Consider the following 20,935-nt stretch of genomic DNA (forward strand, 5'->3'; position numbering starts at 1 on the left):
CAGTCGTGTTGAATAATTCCATCTTCCTTACTAAATCTCCAAATTCTTTTGAGGGGGTGGTCCCATTCTGATATCGACCAACAACTTCGTTTTCCCCATGGCCACTCGACGAGAAGAGTCAACAAGATTCGAGAAGGTTCCTGGGAAGGGGCAGGTATTTCGAGGCCGAACAATTCTCCAGTTTGATACTAAACGCTAGACCTTGAGCTAGTTTGGTTGGAGGAAAAACAAAGGCTGTCTTTCATTGTTTCTCCTTCGAAAGTATCCATTCTTCGTAAATGCTGCCCTCTTAGACGCCTTCACAAGAGTAAATTCTGAAGGCGGGGAACGAGGAGCAGTCAGGATAAATTTCTCTGAGAAAAATATCCGAAAATAGCTTCATAAGCCTTTTCAAGTCTGATAAAAGCTGATGGCCTTTTATATTGTCTTCGTCAGAAATCTCTACAATAGGATTCACAGGAGAATGCGAGATATTATCATTCTCTTCTTCCGATTTTACGAAGACGGAAGTAGCGACGTCTTTCAAAATATCATCTTGACGCCTGGCGTCCTGGCGTCCAGTCTCTTGACGCCTGGCGTGTTGGCGTCCATTTTCTTGAAGCTTAATGTCTTGGCGTCCAGCTTCATGACGCCTGACGTCCTGGCGTCTAACTTCTCGACACTTGACGTCCAGGCGTCCAGCTTCTCTACGTCTGACATCCTGGCGTCCAGCTTCTCAACGCTCGACGTCCTGGCGTCCAGCTTCTCGACGCTCGAATACTTCTAACTTTCGCTGTCCCGTCAAACCTAGAGGTTACTTGAGAACTGGCCGCCTGTGCGACATCGGTCAAAAGCTTCCTCCGGTTGACGTACAGCAACCAATTGACGAAAAAAAAACACTTTAACCTCGCCTTTCCTATGGCGAGGGTGAGCGTCCTGGGAAACGTCAACAGGTACGCTCGAGGGGACGACTGCTCGGTAGCTAAAGCCTCTTGCCTCCCTTCGTCTGTCGACTTTCCTTCTCACAGGGGTTGGTGAGCTTGGAAGAGGTCTAGGACTAGGAGCACAACAGGACCGAGCGGTCGCACCCTCCACTGCACTTGCACTAACAACATATTAACACTTGTATTTTTTAGATCTCTTATTATCGATCACATATTATCCCTGTCTTCTGAGAGGGATTTTACCTGTTGGGCCAGGGTCTGAATGGCAGCCAACAAATCATTAAGTATTGGGTCCTTACCTGTTTCAGTAGGGGGTTCAGAGACTACCACTACGGGAGAAGGATCAATAGGATAGTTATATCAAGAAGAGTGAGAAACAGTACTCTTGGCTCTTCTGAGCCGGTCTTTCATTCCCGTTCTTCAGACATACTAAGTGGGGATCCAAGGAGACTTTAGCAAGCCGCTTGCATCCCCACACACACATTTTCACACTCGATGAAGTCAGATATGTTATAAGAAAATCCAAAAGCGAACAAGCGAAAGCCAAGCCAAAGTGTACTTTACCAAAATAAGTTGCGAAAAACACAGGCTACGAGCGAAATTCCATCGATGTTACCGACACAGCGGCAGGGGAAGATCTGAGGAATAGTTGGAATGGTTCCAGGTACCTGGGTAGAGGGCGCACAGGTGGTTCACCTGACTACCAATCGGCGATTGCGCGAGTTTTTGAAATTCTGCGTGGCGTCAGGGACTTAAGCTATATATATAACTACCAGGTAAGTTAGATGTTTAAAACTATAAATTAATACAATTATATAGTCTGTGAAGTTTTTAGAACTTTCTTCTTTTTGCTAAGGCACACTTCACAGAAAACATCAGTGATGCCATTAGACCTGAGAATTCTATTGCAGTAGTTAGGAAGAAAACAAATTACTTTGTTAAACTAACCTAATTACACATTATAAAAACCTTACAAGATTCTGCTGGTACCTACCTCGAACTGTACTTTCATGGTTTAGCTAAAAAATTATTTGGTAAATCTCCCAACTCCTAATATTACACACCAGAAAGCATACATGAATAAATCCAAGGAAACACGCAACAGAATTATCTGAGGCTAGAAGTACAATAACCCTTTATATTCAAACAGCCTACTGATGAGCTCGGAATTAAACGACCACCTTAAAAATGCGACAGTCGTTACACCTCATTTTATAAATCAGTTTTCCAACTTTACAATCAACTTCTCTAATGCTGAGAAAAAAGACAACCCTTTATTAAAATTGTACCCTACTATTACAAGAACCTACATAATACTTAGTGCTTTAAGAGTGGATTAATAGATAAATAGTAAGCAAAAGGAACTAAATACAACAACCAATTTATTTCCTCAGCCATAAGGCCTAGCCAAAGTAACCAACCAGCATTATATATCGATAACAATACTATCTTCCAGAGAGCACTCACCTTTGTTTGATTGTTTTTCATCATCTTTGCATGGAACATGAACAGTCATGTGTCTTTTCAGCTGCTTGACACTTAGAAATGATTTCTGGCATTTGACACATTCAAGGACCTGTAACATCAAGAGAATATGTGAAATCTTTTGGGGATACACAGCAAATGACAAGCACAGTACAGTAATGCATAATGGTATGAGATTTTCAAAGTATAAGTTTTATGTCTGCAGCAGTTTTGTGTATTCTATTTGAGACCAGCAAGTTGCACAAGAAACTTTCTGAGATTAGTCTTGAAAAGTGTTTCAAAATTTTGAAACAAGGAATGGCTACTACCAACTATTTAAGGAACCCTATCATACCATGGTTAATAAAATCTAACCTATCTCCAGAACTCAACAAAATACTTATCAACAATGAGGTTAATTTAAGGAATTAAATGTTACAGACATTTTTAATGATCATATAAGCCTACCTGATTATGTTCTGCTTTATGAACTGCAAGTTCCTCAGCAGTTGAATGGTAAGTGTTACAGAGACCACAACGGTAGGACGACGTTCCTCCATCAAAGACTTTTCGAAGAACTTCTTCTTTTCTCTTGACATTTTTCTTTTCTTCTTCTTCTATTGCCACAACTGCCTCTACCATATCACCAAGCATCTGTGAAGACACTTCTCTCGATCCCTCCTGTGTGAAATGGGTAGGATCTTCCAACAAACTCATGCTAATCTCATCAGGTTCCTTCACATCTAACATGAAGGGTGAAGTTAAAGCTGAAGTGGAATCCTTGCCCTGTCTTGTTTTATGAGGCTGAGAGCCATGAGCAGGGGCATCTAATTTGCTTTTTTGTATTTGGAAATATTTCATTAAGAGTATATCCATCCTGTACTCATCAGCATTGCGAGATGATGTCAGAGAATGGGCAGACTGTGAACTCTGCTTGTGATATTCCTGAAGGTGATGCAATAACCAACTCTCATCCTCTGCAACATGGCCACATGATTCCTCAGGGCAATCCTGTGATCTGTGACGCCAGTCATGCATCTCCAATATCTTAGAATGTGAAAAACGAATCCCACATTGCTCACAGCTGAAAGGTTGAAGTTCTTCCAAGTGTTGTTTCACATGTGCAGTAAGCTGGTGTTGTGAAGCAAATTTCTTAGGACAACTGGGACATGTTAGGTTGGCTGGATGCTTCCGCACATGAGCTCTGTGCTCAGTAGGAGTATTAAACTGAGTGCCACAAACTAAACATGCTAGTGTTTTATTTCTGATACCATGCTGAATCCTAAGATGCCAGTCTTGTTGACTGGCACTCCAACAATCTTGCTTACAGAGAAAACACTGTAGGAGGAAAAGCAAAAACAAACTGGCTTAAACTCTTACACATGATGCACCACGACTAAGCAGAATAAAATTAAATTTCCCCACCATGCCAGAAACAAAATAAATTTCAAATGTCATGAATACCAGTGAATACTGTAAAGCATTATAGAGTTTTTATAAATAAGACACCCACTCTGTGATTTACTTATATATGTAGACAGCATATTAAACTTTAGAAAACTTTAGCAAGAAACAGGCTTTTATCAGCTTAACTTTTCACTTACCATGAAAGAGTCCAGATTGCTCTGTTGATGTTTGGTTATCAAATGATGTCGAAGTGTACCACTGGTTGGCAAAGCTTCCTTACAAATGGAACATCTGTATAATTCTATAGCAGTTTCTCCACCATCAGACATACCTTTCCTCACTCTACGAGGAGGAAGGGGTGGAAGAGGAGGAGCAAAAATTGTTGCATGTGTAACTTTCAATTCTTTTTCTTGGTGTTCACCATTTCTTGGAGGTGGAGCAGCTTTCTCTTTTTCGGACACGAAACCACAGTTGCCATTATTTGCTGATAGTGGCTCTGACTGACAAACTAGGTCAGCTGAGGTACCAAGGACTCCACTTGACAGAGGTCTTGAATCCTGTGGCTCATACTTCCCATGGGATTCATGAAAAGAACTTGGTATAAATGATGAAGTTGGAACATTCTGTATGTATGAATCAGCCTCAGATGTACCCAGGACAGAATATTGTGTTCCCCCTTCAAATGTGTCCACCACTTCCCCACCTTCTTTCCTAGCATCACCTAACTTTATCTCAGATGGGTGATCCGATGTAATGGAAAGATGATCTTCAGTTAGTGGTTCGTTCATAAGTAAAGCATCCTCCTCTAGACTTACAATAAAGACCTCCTTCTCAGAAACTGGGAAACACTGGAACACCACTCCTTCCTCATTCATAAGAAAAGGTGAGGAGTCTAACAAATTCATCCTTGCATCTTTGCATTCTTCCTCATTGTCTTGTAAAACAACCCCTTTTAAGGAGTGGTCTCCACTGTCACTTTCCACTAATAATTTCTTGGAGTTACTTCCACTGCTCTCCTTCAACATTTTCATAGATTTATCTAATTCTACACCTCCATCTACAAGACCATGGTGGTCACTTTCTTCCCCATCATCCACACCAAACACAGACACACCTTCTAAATACCTGCAAGGTTCAGCAAGCATGGAATCAACTTTAATTAAAGCTTCATTTTCATATTTGGAAGTAAGCTCACATAAATCAGAAGAAAGAATGATTGGAGGCTGAGGCTCATTACAGCCATTATTAGAAGAGCTAGTTGATAAAACATCAGGAACTAAGGTCTCATGACCATGAACTGGTTTACTTTGAAGAGCATCCCTACAAGATGCAGGAATGGTCTGACAACTGAACGTCTGAATGTCATGTTTCTCTGGATTCATTGTTGTAACTCCCAAACTACTTTCTGATGCATAAATGGCAATTGGTATCACCTCTTGAGACTCTTGAAATAAGCGTGGAGCTCTGCAATATACGAATACAGAATTAAAAATAACTTGAGCAACAAAAAAAGAGGATTACAAGCATATGAAACTACAGTACAATAGCATGTGATTTCAGAAAACTGTACCACTTTTTTTCAAATGACACTTTCAAAAAACCAAATTTGGCTAACACCCCCGCCCCAAAAACTAAATCAATTAATAATATTAATTATACAATACTCTGATTTTAAATAACACTTCAACAGCTGTTAAAAGTACAATATAAAAACACTTGAAGTAAAAACTTCCCTAAAATACCAATGCTAAAAAAACCCTGTTTGTCAACAGTGTTGAGAAAGGCTTCCATTTAGGCCTTCATATGTTTGGAATTTCAAACTGATATTTACTCTTTATCATCATTATGCACCAATACGTCTCAGATGACAAATTTTATCTTGATCTTATAAACCTTCTTATGAAACCCTGCCAGAGGCTCTCACATTCAATGACTGGTTCACTCTGCCCACGTTTGGTATATTGTTAGTGTATGCTAAACTTACAGTATGTAATCTACCGTATACCCATTTACAAATAACTAAGTTTTGAGGCATGATTGGATAACTAAGCTACATGCAGTGATGCATAATGTGACTAATATATATCACTGTATTCTAATAAGGTGACAGGATATCCCCAACAAGGGCTAAATGACTACAGATTTATGGCAGATGAAGTCCACAATATAAAGTTTTCTTCACTGTGACAATCTGGGCCACAGCTTTAGGATTTGGGTGTTTTTTCACAGCAGATGTCAACTTGTCACAAGCTAATCTGAGGCTGTCTAACTGATATATCTTTTAAACTAAGACACACACTTATATGTGAAAACCTTATACATGGCAGCATAATTGAAGGTATGAGACTTAAATTGTAATTATTATGCTTTTACAAGGGGTAGATATTAACCAGAGGTTATAAATAAAGATCCAGAACATAAATTAGTTCTTTACTAGCATTATTCATTGTAAATTAATAAGACACACTGGTTTTCCTGTGCTGAAGAATTCTTCCAATCTTGTGCTTTGACTTCATATGTTTAATTGTAACCAAACCATCTTAATGCACTAATTTCATAACTTGAATTACACGGTTTTATAACCTGGCAGCATAAATCAATAGCCATAATAAGCGGCACAATTAAAACAATGCCATGTATACTGACCATCCAATAAGGAAACTACTGGGCCAAAAAAAAAAAAAAAATAAGCAGTTTACCCGCCTATACATGTATTATCCTACTTATGATGGGGTTAGGTTCCAAAAAACCCATCGTTTGTTGGAAAAAATGTATCTCAAATATAGCCTAGCCTACACTAGGGTATTCAGTACCATGTATAGCCTAGCCCACACTATAAAGTATACTCTATACATACATGGCATAGTAATTATTATCAGCTAATTCTGGAGGTTCATGCAGAGTGACTTATGATAATTCAATACAATGAGAAATTGAATAACAAACAAGAATTAACTTAGCCTACACTATGGTATACCGTAAACATAGACAGTAGTCTAGCCTACATTATACTGTACTCTATATTCACACATTAATATCGTATAATGCAAACATCAACATAACGAATATGCATCTTTTCCATGGATCTTTTAAAATGTTAAGCTTTACTTCACTGTATCCAATAATATTGTATAAATTCTTATACAGCTTTTGTATTATAAATTGCTATCATAGTGACGTGTTTTGGTTTGAAATTGATTACGCGGTAAGTTTATTTTGCTGTATTTAACTCAATTCAGAGAGCTTTTCTTGCTTCAGAGCACTTTTCTAGGTTCTAGTTAGTGCAAATGAATCTCTAGATACCTTATTTACATGGGGCAAGGTTATATTTTGTTATACAAAGTGTTTTTAAGTCAAAATATAACACAAATACGTCTTGTTGTGAAATTAATTTAGCTATTTTTTTTTTTAATAGATGATGTTGGCCGTTTGGGGGCTTGTTTGTTTGTGCAAAAAAAATCAAGATTCCGTTCGCTATTTTCACTTGATTTTACCATAATACGAGCTTTACGTATTCGTCGTTTATCAGCGTAAAAACAGCAGTAATGTGTTATTTCATGCCCAATAGTTTTGATTAAAATACTTTCTCTCCGATTTTAATTACGGTCGAGTTTCATCCATGTTGCCGAAGCACGATAATTTATAGTAATTAGCAGCTTGAACATTGTTTTCTCAGCTTCAGCTACAACTTGCAGCTTAAATCTAGCAGTATATTTCCTTGATGATGTTTCATCCATAGCAAATAAGGGTACAGTATAATGTAAAAATATATCAGTCCTATTCTACTGAACGTCATTTGTAACATAACTACGGTAATTGTTTACAATGGTTGAAATACAAGCAAAATGGCTGTTGCTATCTGATTCAGTTATAAGCAATACAACAGTTTCTCGGTTGGTTGTTTATGGCTGTATGCATTTACGCAAGAGTATAACGTTACTAACAATACTTTTATCATTCTTTTTTACTTTTTTTAACTAGAAGATGGGATAAAGAGATGGAGGAAAAGAAGTTGGTCTATTGTAATTTGGTCTCTCTCGCTGCCTGATTGTACGCTGATGCCTGAGCCTGTGCAAAATTTAAAAATATTTCATAAATATTGTCATATTGGTATCAATTGCTTACCCCATCGCAAAATTGAATTATCATAAGGCGAATTATCGTAACTCAAGCACTACCTGTAAGCTACACAATGCATGCTCAGAAGCTATTTTACACGTAAAACTTGGTAAAAGTGTAGAAGAGTTATGCACGTTATTTCTGCAGATTGCGGCCTGTTTAAATGCTGATCAAAGATATATTTCAAGGGGTGCATCCTAACCTAATCTTCCCATAGCCTAACCTATCATTGAGGGATGTGTCTCAACCTGCCTGGGGGAAGGGCATGGGGTGGATGACTTCTGAACATGACCTCATGCAGAACAGAAGGACAAGTGCACAAATATTCGACAGTACTACCCAAAACTTTCCAAAAGATCTGCATGCTTCACAATTTTTTGCTTCGATCCTCATTTCCTCGAGGTGCTCCGACTTAGAAAGCAGAATAGCCAATCAATTCTATTCTGACCTACAGCATTCTAGGGCATCATTTCCTGTATAATCCATCTTACAGTTCTGTGACCATGGCTACTAGGACAAAAACCCTCAGGTACCCCAGTACACATTTTTCTGTCATCAAGCTACATCAATCATGATAGCTTATGGAACCTAATCTAGCCTAATCAATGGTAGAACTAAGCAATAGCTCTGCATGGGGTATTACTTTGGAAACTGATTTTTCCTATAAATATAGTATCTTCATTGCTTATCAGGAATTTATTGTTATTTTTTGTCAGTCGACTGTAATTATCCGTAATTAATCTCAGAAGTTGTATGCTGGCCAATCCGGAATGCTATTGAGCATGCGCAGTGTTATAGGGGAGCTTTTAGTAAAAAGTGGAGTTTCCTTCACCAAGGAGTTCGGGGGGCTGAGTAAGTAACACAGCCTGCTAGGTTAGGTTACGTTACGGTACGTTGGGTTAGTATAGTTCCTTTTATAATAGGTTTCCTTAGCCAACCTCTTCTTAAACATATGGCTCCCTAAGGACTTGAGCACGCACGGAACCATTTCATAACAACAACATGGCAGTCTGGTCTTTCTCCCAACGTTTTCCCCCCACCCAAAACCCTGCACTCCCAAAGGGTTCCTAACCATGTTGGGTAGATATGGGGTTCATAATAACTGACTGACAATCACCACTACCTTCATCAGCAACACTAAAAGTATAGGAAGATTCAATTTTCAAGGTAACAGTCCGGGCGGAGACATTGCTTTGCTACATTTGCATAATCAACTGCCATTGTATCAGCTATTTGCAGACCTAAACTCAAACTCATTAAAATCCTAATCATCTCTCATCATCAGTGCCTAAGCCTATGCAGAGGGACCGAAATCTGGGGGGACGCCGAGGTATCATACCACCATTGGTGGTTAAGGGGGCCAGGGGTAAAGCCCCTAGCTGGGTACCCTAATACAGTAACAATGCTTATATTAAGTGAGGTTAGTCTAGTTTAGGATAAGCTATGGTATGTAACAACTATCTGGCGTTTCCCTATAAATGTAGACACTCGGATCACTCAACACAACCCACACCTAAGCTAACAACTAAGCAAGCAGAGGACAGACTAAACAACTTCAGCCAGGGCAGGCTATCTTATCCCTGCTTAGGGTACAACAGGTATGCAGGAGTCACGCCCTGTAAGGTCAAATTGCTAAAGCCAAAACTAGAACTGATAGTGATGGACCACCACCATTTTGGAAGGTGGTCCAGGACACAAGTCCTCATCTTCGCAAATTACAAAAAAATGAAGAGTCAAAATACGAGGTAACCAACTGGACTGAGCTTCAAGTTTCGTCAGTTTTGACGGACGAAAGTAATGACGACACATCTATACCGAATAAATAAGAAATTCTTGATAAATACCCATGGAGAGAGCGACTGACACCCGAATGCGAACAATATTGACTGCAGAGAAATAAAAACCTGCGATTTTTTCACAATAAACCCATCGCCAGGGCTGCGAGAGCCAGTGCTCAAGGGAAACATCGCCTGAGGTCACACAGGGTCAGGAAATCTTCTCTCCGGTGCGTTCGTGGTTGTTGTTGTTTACATGACGATGCCTCTCCTGGGTAATAGTTCTCAACTGCTGTTTCTATATTATCAGAATGCTTATATAGATTGGTATTTCAAATTGAGGTCAACTCTCTGTAGTTAAAACGGAATACAGAAGCCTTCTAGAGATCAGTGTTATTCAAAGTGGCTCAGGTGAAGAGAATGTGAAGGTTTTTTTTAGATTGATTCTAGAACTGCACATCGAATACCTCTCGGCAAACTGGTTGTTAAGTTAGTTGGTGATTAATTAATACAAAATGCCATTACCATTATGGAAAGAGACACTGAGTAGGCGTAGCTATAGACAGATGTCAGGATTCATTAGATTGATATGAATGTAACATATAAGTAGCAAATTCTTCTAAAGTTATGAGAGTGATAAGTTTCTGTCAAGTCTGCTAAGGCACTTGTTACTACCATACTGTATATCCATATACTTCCACTGACTTCATGATGTTTACACTGGAATCTATCCCAAGACAGGATTTCATACATTTAGAGAGTAACAAAGGAAAATATAATATGAACAAAAATTTTCGCTTATTTCTATCACAAAGTTTTCCATAAGATCTTTACACATAACGAGGTTGTCATACTGAAACAAGACTTATGCTCAGATGAGGGAAAATATTTTGTTTAAAGTATAATTTCATTTTTTGCTTTCCTTGTTTATTTTTCCTTTAATTACCCAGTGTTGTTTTAGTACTCACTCTGGTGAATAGGTATTACAAATTTACTTGGCAGAAACGAAAGTATCGGAAGTTACACGTAAAAGAGCAAGCATGACTGGCCATTCCTATCCTCACCTCTCAAAACTTAAGACTGTCCTGTCATTGACTTACTGAATTATCTTCTCGGCATCAAGTCTGTTTAGAATAATCAGACTACACCTGCAGTGTTTAAAAGCAACGCGAACTTTCTTAGTTTTGGCACTGACATAAGTACTTAATATGATAGATACTGAGCATGAGATAGCAATTCTAACATAACATTTGCCATGCATTAAATTCCAACGTGCTCTGCCAATCATTTTAAAAGCTTATTGTCATGTATTGATAGCTATAGCAATGCCCAACACACACACGCACACACACACACAAATAAAATAGTTTAACGTAAGCAGGAAGAGTACAGAAGAATAAATGTAAAGGGTGACACAAGAAGTGAGGAGAGTTAAGAAAAATTAAGAAGGGTTGGAGTTGAAAAGTCCATAGACGTTATTTTTGGCCTTGAAACTTTTGTGATAACTGGTGTAGGCAAAAGGAAAAAAAATTAATCATATTACAAACAGGAGCGTATATTCTAGTTCACGGTTCCTACTATAGTCTTTTTAAGATTTCACGGACTATAACGCAAGATTATCAAGAATTTCAAAGAATAATATGGTAAACGAAAAATAAGAAATGTACTGATGAGTAGTTCTCTGTTCCCTACACAGTTCAGCAACTATTTCTTTTCCGCTACTGTCAACCTTTGGAGTTCTTCTGCGGCTCTTATATTCCTTGACATTTATAAATCATTACCTTCAAGATGTGAGTCAATCGCCTCCCTTGGGTTCAAAACCAAATGTTTCTTTTTTTCTCCTGGCCTGGGCTAGATAAGGATATTGGGTTGTCCCTCTCTCGGCTACATATCTAAGGATTATATACTGAAGATATGAAGACTTAACGAAAATGGTGATTTTGAAAGGCTTTTTACCCGCTGACATATTCCTCGGAACTTATCCACTTCAAGAACATAATTGTAGTAATTTTGGGCTTTATTTACTCATTCCTCTTGATATTCGCAGTTGTAAATTGCACTGCTTGCTATTCTCGAAATTTCAAAATTAGCTTATTAAGCAGTGAAATTCACACGTGGAATATGTATATAGACAAATTTTAAGCAAATGAAAACGGAATTCATTGTCAACTACTGGTTGGAAGTCAAGCTTACACAATGAAAAGAGATACCAATATTATAAGGGATTAGATCTTACTACACACACACACACACACACACACACACACACACACACACACACATATATATATATATATATATATATATATATATATATATATATATATATATATATATATATATATATATATATATATATAATGTATGTATATTTCCAGTTCCAACAGAAGTTTAGGTGGCAGTAATCCCTTATGTCACAACCATTTTGTGATTTTCCAAACAAAGGAAAGTGACACGCATGTTATAGTTTTCTTCCTGAAGTCTTATGGGGATTAGAGAATGATTGTCTTTGACCTTAGAGGAAGATGCTCATTTACCATTGAAGGAGAATTCCTGCACACTTTCCCCACCTTCCCCTGGGCGTACACAACTTTTCTCAAGGATTTTTTTTTTTTTTATATATAGTTTGGGTCTACTGTAGGTGAATGGAACAGCAAATTCTCTTGAAGTTTTCTACTCATGGGATTATCCTTGATTCAACACATAAGAGCAGTGAAAGTTTTCTTTTCAGCCTATGGAATAGCCCTTCTATAACCAAAAGATATAGTAATTGATGAATCATCTATATTTAAACGATGAATCTTATTGCATGTTAGAGGCATTGTGAAAATCGGGATTCTGGAGATTTAATTGATTCTCTTTAGTTAATCACAATAATTTACGTCAATCAGGAAAAAATTTAAAGTCTATGAAATGTGATTTTGGGTAGAATATGAATGTAAATTTCTATCGACTATTATACCTTGAAAATGACAACAGAAATCGTGGACAACAACGAAAGAAAACAAACGCTGCAGCTGTCTCTTACCCCAGAGAAATAAGACTCTAAAGCTCATCCGCTGCTTGAAATACACGGTAACCTCAGGTATGGTTTAAAGCGTACCTCAGGTTATTTTTCTATTGAAGTGTTTTGGCCATAAAAACAAAATAAACACCAAGTAGGAGCAGATTTTTAACAATAGTATTGATCCTTCGCCGACCGAGCGCTGCTTCATCGGAAAAAAATAGCATTTGCAGGACGAAAATGTTTCCTATTCCGTGGAAATCAAACGCTTGGCGCTCTGGCTCACTCGCACCTAGTACTGATGATGCCATACTGTATATGGTGACTGATTAAAATAAATTTTTCGCTTAAAATAAAGTGGATTTCTATGTCTAACCTGCAGTATAAAACCGATTAGGTCACCTATAAAGGTAACTTTAAATAGTTTTCCTTACGTTTATGGCAATTTGCAAGACACAATACTAAAGCTTCTTTGTAAGCTACCATAGAGCGTCATATTCAAATCGTAAAATCATTTCAGACCCAAAACTAAAGGGGAAATTTTATTAAAATTGAAAATGATCTCCCTTCAGTCTTTTACGATGGAACGATGTCATTTGAGTGCATATTTACTACTATCGATGAAATTTTTTTTTTTATATTTGTTTCATATATCTAATTAATGTTGGTCAGTTTTCAAAATATGCTTACTGACCAGTGTATATATACCTCAATTGTAGTGTACTAAGTTTCCATTTGCAAGGTTCATGGTTGACCCTTGGTTGGCAGCTCACCAATAATCTAACTATGAATGGATGCTGGCACCAGTAAGGATCAAGGAAAGGGCATAAGGCTGTCAACCTTACCAGTAGAGGCTTCTTAAAAACCAGAAAGTTCCATCCTTCTAGGACCTCTTCTCTTATACGGACAATGGCATAGTGAAAAAAACTGTTTTTCACATAAACCTTCTCCCACTTTCTCTCACTCACACGCACACACAAACACCGTGCACACCCGCACACAAACACACACACAAATATAAATATATATACAATGAGGGAAAGTACATATGCACATACACTGCTTATATACATACCGTGCTTGGTTTTGTTATAAAACATTCCAGTGCCTTAGTTAACCTCGATGATAAATTGTAATGGGAATCAAGTAAATGAACATGAAACTCATTAAATTAATAACATATGAGAATAGTTAAAAGCTAATGCCATCCACGCATTAATCATAAATTTAAAAGGAATATTTTAGCAAAATTATTGCATATATGTACATACATTATTATATATATATATATATATATATATATATATATATATATATATATATATATATATATAAAAAGATGCTAAGTGCTATTTCAGGTAGATATTAAAAGCAAATGAAAAGGAAAATAAAAGCGGCCAGAGACTAGTATTGGCAGGTAGCAGTGAAACACAAGTTTGTTAATAAATTTGTACAGTAGCTTTATTGTTCTCTTAAGTAGAATGAGAGAGGAAGAAAAAATAATATTTTTATCTGGGTTAGTTATTTAGTATGCACGCTAAGATTACAAAGCAATAACGGCATAAAAAGCAATTTCGTTGGCTATAACATCGAAACACTAACTAACTTCTTTGTGGCAAGTGGTATCCACTCGTTACATTCATAAAACAAAATTGTAATAGCCACACTCGTGAAGTAAAGCGGATATTGTGACTATCAAAATGTCGATGTGTTGTTATTAGTTGTGCACATAACCTGCAGAAATCCTGAAAAGTTTTATTCAAAAGTGTCACTTTGGTTTTGGCCAAGTTAAACGAACCCAGCTCATGTTTTTTAGAAGACTTTTCGAAAACGAAAACAAATTCTTGCCTCCTTATCCCTGGAAGTGTCCAAGGGACGTCGTTTCGAATCATTAAATCTACATACCTATAATTATATGCTAATCTTTTAGCCCTACCTTCTCATTCCAGCGCCAGTCGACCTGTGGCAAGGATGTTCATGGGACGTTTGTGTTTGGTGCAATGATAAAATGCCGATACAGAGGCCATTGCCACGAGACTGAACTCTTCCCAACGGATGGTGGCCCCAGGTATACTTAGTATGAAATTGTTTCCGAGAGGAACATTACATGGACGGGGGAGGGAAAGCAATGTCACTCCTGGGACTTAAACGTAGTTTTTCAAAACTGTGCCTTTGTGTTTCCAAGCAACTTACGTTTTCCAGTAACAGTCGTTTATAACACCAAAGTATTGGAAATCCCCTTGCAAAAGTAAACAATGCCAAATTGTTCTTTTGAAATATGGGAAGTATTAAATAATAGTCATATAAGGAGTAATAATGCCACGTATCCATTTGATTCAGGCAATGATGTTTTCTATTCGACATAATTTAGTCGAACGATAAGCATTCTGGTGGTATTAGTTGTCAGCTAGCATTCTGACTTGAGTTGCCGTACGTTAAAATAACAGTCACGCCCACTTAACAAGACTCGGTTGGCAAAATTTGAGGCTGAAAGTTATTAGTATGGATTAAATAGGATCAACGCAGATCCTTTCAGAAATTATGTTATGAGCCGCTCTAGAACCAAGGGCCCGTGCCAGCACATAGCTGGGTTAAATTAAGAACAACAGCAATGAATTAATTGCCATTTACGTTATGAGCCTCGTTGCTAGTTCCTTTATCGTTAAATACTTCAGTGTGAACTTTATGAGACTCGTTGCTAGTTCCTTTATCGTCAAATTCTTCAGCCAACTGCCGATATGTAGAGACAAAAGGAATTTGTACTGTCTGAATTATTTGTCAAAGTAACTCGAGACCTGGACACATAATTTATTAAAAACACACAGACAGAAACGTGATAATTGTATCAAAACTACGCAGTTAAGAACTGGATATGTCATTTACCGTTATTATATATTTCTGGAACCATTTATTCACAAAAGTCCTTTTTACGATTATGTATCTAAGTACGTATGTACTTACTGTACAGGCGTACGTATGCTAGTATGTAGGCATACTGATAACTTACAAATCTTTTACTCGACTAATGAAATACTTTATTCCATCTAACACGTTGATGAACACATTTCATTAAAATCAAGACTTAAACTTTTTTATAAATCTTCGTATATTTTCTTTTCACTTCATCTAAATCTAATAAAAAACCTATTCTGTGTACAATGAAGGTTTTAGAACAAAAACGAATATGATTGCAAAGTATTACTGCGATACAAAATATGAACGAATGAACAGTAGATGAACAATATTTGCTGTAGATGAACACATATTTGTTGAACAGTGATTATACAAGGTCATTACAGACTGTGGTATCACAGCAGTTCTTGGTCAATATTTGACAAATTCAGCATAATAAAAATAACTAATGCCTGTTAATGGATGTGCTGAAATATCTCATGATTTTTAAAGAAACTTGTCTTGTTTCTTTCCTCATGTAGTTTAAGCTACCGAATACCTTCCTGACAAATGGTACAAGGAATACCTCTTCTATACTTTGAAAAACAGACCAGTTACTATGGCCTACATGGAGGGAAGGAGACAGCATGAAAAAAAATGGCAAAATTCTCAGATGTTTTTTTGAAATTCTCACCTTTACGTGAAACTTGAAATACAGCATCCATTAAAATTTTTCTTAAAAAAAAACTAACAATGTTATCAATACCTCTGACATACAACACGACGTTTCTTCATGTAAGCTAATCCATTAATATCAAATCTATAACATATAAAAAAAGCAGCATATGAGAAACATTTGGAATTAAAAATATCAGTTACTGCTCTTTGTCTGGTCGGGTATAACCACACCAACGTTGGTCATGAAGACTTGTCTCACGGGTTTGTTGCTGACGATGGCCATCACCACGTCCCAGCCGCTGACGACCTCCCCGAAGGGACAGGCGAACTGCCTGACGCTGTTGCTCTTGGTGCAGATGTCGAAACAGGCATCGCGGTCAGGGCGGCCGCTCCCGGCGCCAACGACGAGGCCTTTCATCATTGGCTTCCTGTATTTCCCCTCCCACTCCAAGTCCTTCAGAACCCCGGCGGCAGATTCACCTCCTCGTCTGATCGGGTACTCCCCCGCGTGTAGGCATTCGCCTGGTATGCCCCTCGCGAAGACTTCCTGGAATCTTGCTCCTCGGTAGGAGACCCCGTGCGTGCCCATGCACATGGCCAGGAAGTTGTGGGCACGGCGGAGGTGTCCCCACAGGCGGATGTAGATGCGTCCGAGGTATCTTTCGCCTGCTGTGGCGTCAATGAACACCTCAGGGTTGTCTTGGGGAATCAGAGTCTGGAGAACTGACATCTGAGGGGAAAATAGGGTATTTCGTCAACACAGAGAGAGAGAGAGAGAGAGAGAGAGAGAGAGAGAGAGAGAGAGAGAGAGAGAGAGAGAGAGAGAGATGTGGATAAGAATTTGATTAAGGAATATGAAATACTATATAACAAAAGGGTGAAACTTTAAAGACAACATGTAGAATGAAAGATAAATATTGTCTGAATCTGCATAAAATCTATTTGGTCTTAGTGGCAGAGAAAATGTCATGTAACAAACAGAAAACAAGAGAAGCAGTAAATAACAGCCTTTTCTTTTGCAACTGATTTTTTTAAAGATTCTAAACATGAAACAAAGTACTCTCTCTACCAAACCAAGAAACGACCACTGTATAAATCACTTTTATTTTTATTATTATCGCTACAAACACCTTAGTCTATTTGTGTATGTTATTATTAATTTATTTTTTCTTTGCAGCAATGGGTCTTTCATACTAGATATTTTTTCATCAACGAAGTCCATTTTCGTAGTATCAGACTAATAACATATGGAATTCAGCTACATATCAGTAATCAAATCTACGGAAATAATGAGAGCTTTAATTTCTTAAAATAATAGTTGATCGAGAGATAACATGACAAAATAATACTGAGTGGTAATATTAGTTGCTCTTGAGAAAACTGAAAAGTTACCTGATTTTTCGACCGAGTTAAATTTATCTAATTTAACCTAAACTGACATAAAACTGAGAGGTGCAATTCACCTTGATCATGAAATGTGCGTCATTGGCCTCCTTGCTGAGGGCATACAAGTGGAGCCTACCCCCCTCCCATTTAAGGTCCGCTCGTCTGCCATCTTCACTGTAGACGCAACACCGAAGTGGCCAAAGGTTCGCGTCTAGCAACCCAATCAGCGGACTTCCATCGAGATTGTTTTCCTTATTGTTGTCAGCCGTTGGAGGGTTGGATACCGATCGCTGCCTTAGGGAGTTGGCGCCCTTTGCGTTGTTGAGAGCATTCTCCTTTTCCGTCCTCTCTCTCTGCCTCAGTGACTCTTTACTTCGACTCCTTTTATGTTTGTTCGGATGGCATTCGTCCCTCAGGGCCCTGACGGGATGCCTCTCCCGTCGGTTCTGGTGCTTCTCCTCGGGTTCCCAATCGGGGTCCTCCGCGGCGGCACTGCGGAAGTTGTCTAATATGCTCTTCATTCTCTTCAGGCTGCCCATGGCCGATCTGATGTCAGCAGTCTTCTTGGTTTCGTTCATGACAGCCTTCACGTCCTCGCCCGAGCAGGTGGTGACCGAACTCAATTGACACGTCTTCAGGAGCTGCAGCGAACAGTTCTTGACTTTCGTGATGATTTTCTCCTTCTCCTCGATGACATTTTGGAGGATGGCGTTGCCCTGTTCTCTCACTTCCTTCTTCTTCTCGGCTAGGAAAAGCCTGGTTTTCAGGACGTCGTGGCCTTCGCCGACGGTGCAAGCCCCACAGAGGGTCTCGTTGCACTGACGGCACCAGAACTCCTGTAGGTTGCCGTGGCTAGGGCATCTTCCCAGCTAAACATGAAAAAATAATTATGAATATTCTTTTCACACAATTCAAGGGTTATGAAATCTTACCTTTAACTGAGTCTGTCATAAGAAATGGGTGAACTTATTATGACCCTTTGACTCTTCCTTATTGTATTTCATACGGACTTTCATGTTTACCTAGCAATTTGTTATTCTGCTCAAATACGTGTATACATATACATATGAGTACATGTGTGCCAATTAGGGTATTGTCGTCAATCCTAAAATTGTAGTGATTTAACCTCAAAGCAAGCAATGATTGCGCGGCCAACCTGATACCTTAATCAAGTCTAAGAGTAACCTTGAAGGAGATCTCTAATCCACTTCTTAAGGCAAAGAAGGATATAGGAATCTGTAGAACAGACACATGTATTGTATATTAGTGTATTTTCCTATCTGTCCAATTTACTAGTTTACCAAACGTAAACTCCCCTGACCATCTGCTACAGCAGATGCATGAAAAACAATGTTTACAAACTTCCAACACACCTTAAGATTTTGGTGTGAGTGGGAAAGAAGAAGAGTAAGTCTTTTTCCTTACCGTGGATTCCTTGAGGAATTCGACCTGGGTCAACAGGTCAATATTGGGCTGGAGTTGTGCCACGGGGGGCTTCAGATGACGCTTTCTGCAGGTAGGGCATGGGAAGTGACCTTTCTTGCCGCAGCCGGACAAGCATAACCTAAGGAAGAAGAATGACGACTTAAGTTTGTAAAAAGGAGAACGAATTCGATTTTGGTTTACCTGTGTTTGTAAGTAGGTTGGATTTTCATAATTAAATATAAGATAAATATACCAAAGGTCTATGAAGTCTATCAAAACGTAACAGCTAATTTTGGTTGACTTACACTGGTTAACTAGTAGAATTTTTAGCCAGGAAAAAAAAGATTTATAGTCATATTAACATAATGAAAAAATAATGGCTATCTGGAGAACATCTGTTCTGCTTACTCTGCAAAATTCTTATCGTCAAAGGAAAACTGCTTGGGCATATGTTTGCGATCAAAATTAAATTATCCTTTTTGGTTAACTTGCGCTAGCTACTTTCGATGAAACGGTTATTTTTATTTCATTTGCAGTACTAAGGCTAGCTGCAATTAAATAGTTCTCTTTGGTTCACTTGGGCGAGTTAACAGGCTAAATTTACGTCGTGTGAAAAGAAAACGACTCACTTGCAGAAGTTATGGCCGCATCTGGGCAGCATCAGTGGTATGTGGACGTCATCATCGTACAGTTCCGAGCAAGTGGGACACAACAGTTCCTCTTCTCCGTCCATCATGTTTCCTGGAAGAAGAAGAAGAAGAAAGGAAAATTCAGTCTGCTAAGAACTTTAGTTTTTATTCTCACGTTATAATGACAGGCTATAATGATAAAAGTTATTTCCACGACAGACATAATGAGAAACTAAGTAAAAGAAGCCAAGTGTTCTAACACAGGTGAATGCACCGCTTGGATTTTGACTCCCAGCAATAAGTTTAGTAAAAAAAAAAAAAAAAAAAAAAAGACATGTCTTAGAAAGCATCAGTAGTAATAATGACAAAATTTACATTAAAGGAAAAACAATCAAAAGTATAAACAATCACAAAAAGACTATTTTGAAATATGTAACTATTTACTCAAAAAAATTGCAAAAAATTGGACTGCAAAGAAGAAGAAATATATACCAAGTTCATAAGTACGAAAAAACTACCAGCTCTCTCTCTCTCTCTCTCTCTCTCTCTCTCTCTCTCTCTCTCTCTCTCATGTTAAAAATACTAAAAAAAAAAAGATAAAAATTCATGGAACTTTGGATGCAGAGGAGAGAAATGTAGGCCTGGTTCTTGGGTATGAAAAACATATCTCTCTCTCTCTCTCTCTCTCTCTCTCTCTCTCTCTCTCTCTCTCTCTCTCTCTCTCCCTACTTCCGTATCTCGAGAGCATTACCCTTATCTCCAGAACGAACCCGAGAGCAGCTGGAGATAGGAGGACTGGCGGCATTGAAAACGAAAGTCTTGGCAATGGGAGTTATGTGTCGTATTTCAGGACGCAAGACATGGAGGCCGGCCAAGGGTTTTGCATTATTCTCTTTTACCGCTGTGACATACCGAACCAAAAGCGGGAATTCAGGCGTCTCCATTTTTTTTGATGTACGGGATTTTTTGTGAATTCGTAGCACACACGCACAGACACATACATACGTATATACATACGCACACATAAACACAGACACACATATATATGTATAAGTATATGTATGTATGTATATGGATCTTCTGGTATAAATACCGCTTTTCTGTAATTTTTTCTCATTCACTATTTGCCTGAGGAGAGAGACAGTTTGGTCTCTGAAATATAGCCTTTATTTTCCACATTTTGGCGTTTTTATGGGCTCCTTATATTTGATATATATAATATATACGTCACGC

General features: G+C 38.2%; 2 protein-coding genes across 3 annotated transcripts in view; both read right to left on the reverse strand.

The window, feature by feature from the left end:
- The window catches only part of LOC136851102 (zinc finger protein 729-like), a 49,322-nt gene extending 34,564 nt beyond the window's left edge, over positions 1-14,758 (reverse strand). Inside the window, exons 1-4 of the mRNA XM_067125073.1 lie at positions 14,629-14,758; positions 3,992-5,258; positions 2,856-3,725; positions 2,391-2,499 (exon numbers count right to left, since the gene is read on the reverse strand). Of these exons, the coding sequence (XP_066981174.1) occupies positions 2,391-2,499; positions 2,856-3,725; positions 3,992-5,258; positions 14,629-14,636 (2,254 nt within the window). The 5' untranslated portion in view covers positions 14,637-14,758. The remainder of the gene's footprint in view (positions 1-2,390; positions 2,500-2,855; positions 3,726-3,991; positions 5,259-14,628) is intronic.
- Positions 14,759-15,875: 1,117 nt separating this feature from the next.
- The window catches only part of LOC136851551 (E3 ubiquitin-protein ligase TRIM31-like), a 41,736-nt gene continuing 36,676 nt past the window's right edge, over positions 15,876-20,935 (reverse strand). For both annotated transcript variants that reach the window (XM_067125809.1, XM_067125808.1), the window contains exons 2-5: positions 19,703-19,814; positions 19,074-19,212; positions 17,726-18,517; positions 15,876-16,992 (exon numbers count right to left, since the gene is read on the reverse strand). In XM_067125809.1, the coding sequence (XP_066981910.1) occupies positions 16,456-16,992; positions 17,726-18,517; positions 19,074-19,212; positions 19,703-19,809 (1,575 nt within the window). In that variant the 5' untranslated portion in view covers positions 19,810-19,814 and the 3' untranslated portion in view covers positions 15,876-16,455. The remainder of the gene's footprint in view (positions 16,993-17,725; positions 18,518-19,073; positions 19,213-19,702; positions 19,815-20,935) is intronic.

This window comes from Macrobrachium rosenbergii, chromosome 23 (genome assembly GCF_040412425.1).
Source record: "Macrobrachium rosenbergii isolate ZJJX-2024 chromosome 23, ASM4041242v1, whole genome shotgun sequence".
NCBI classification, from domain to species: Eukaryota; Metazoa; Arthropoda; class Malacostraca; order Decapoda; family Palaemonidae; genus Macrobrachium; species Macrobrachium rosenbergii.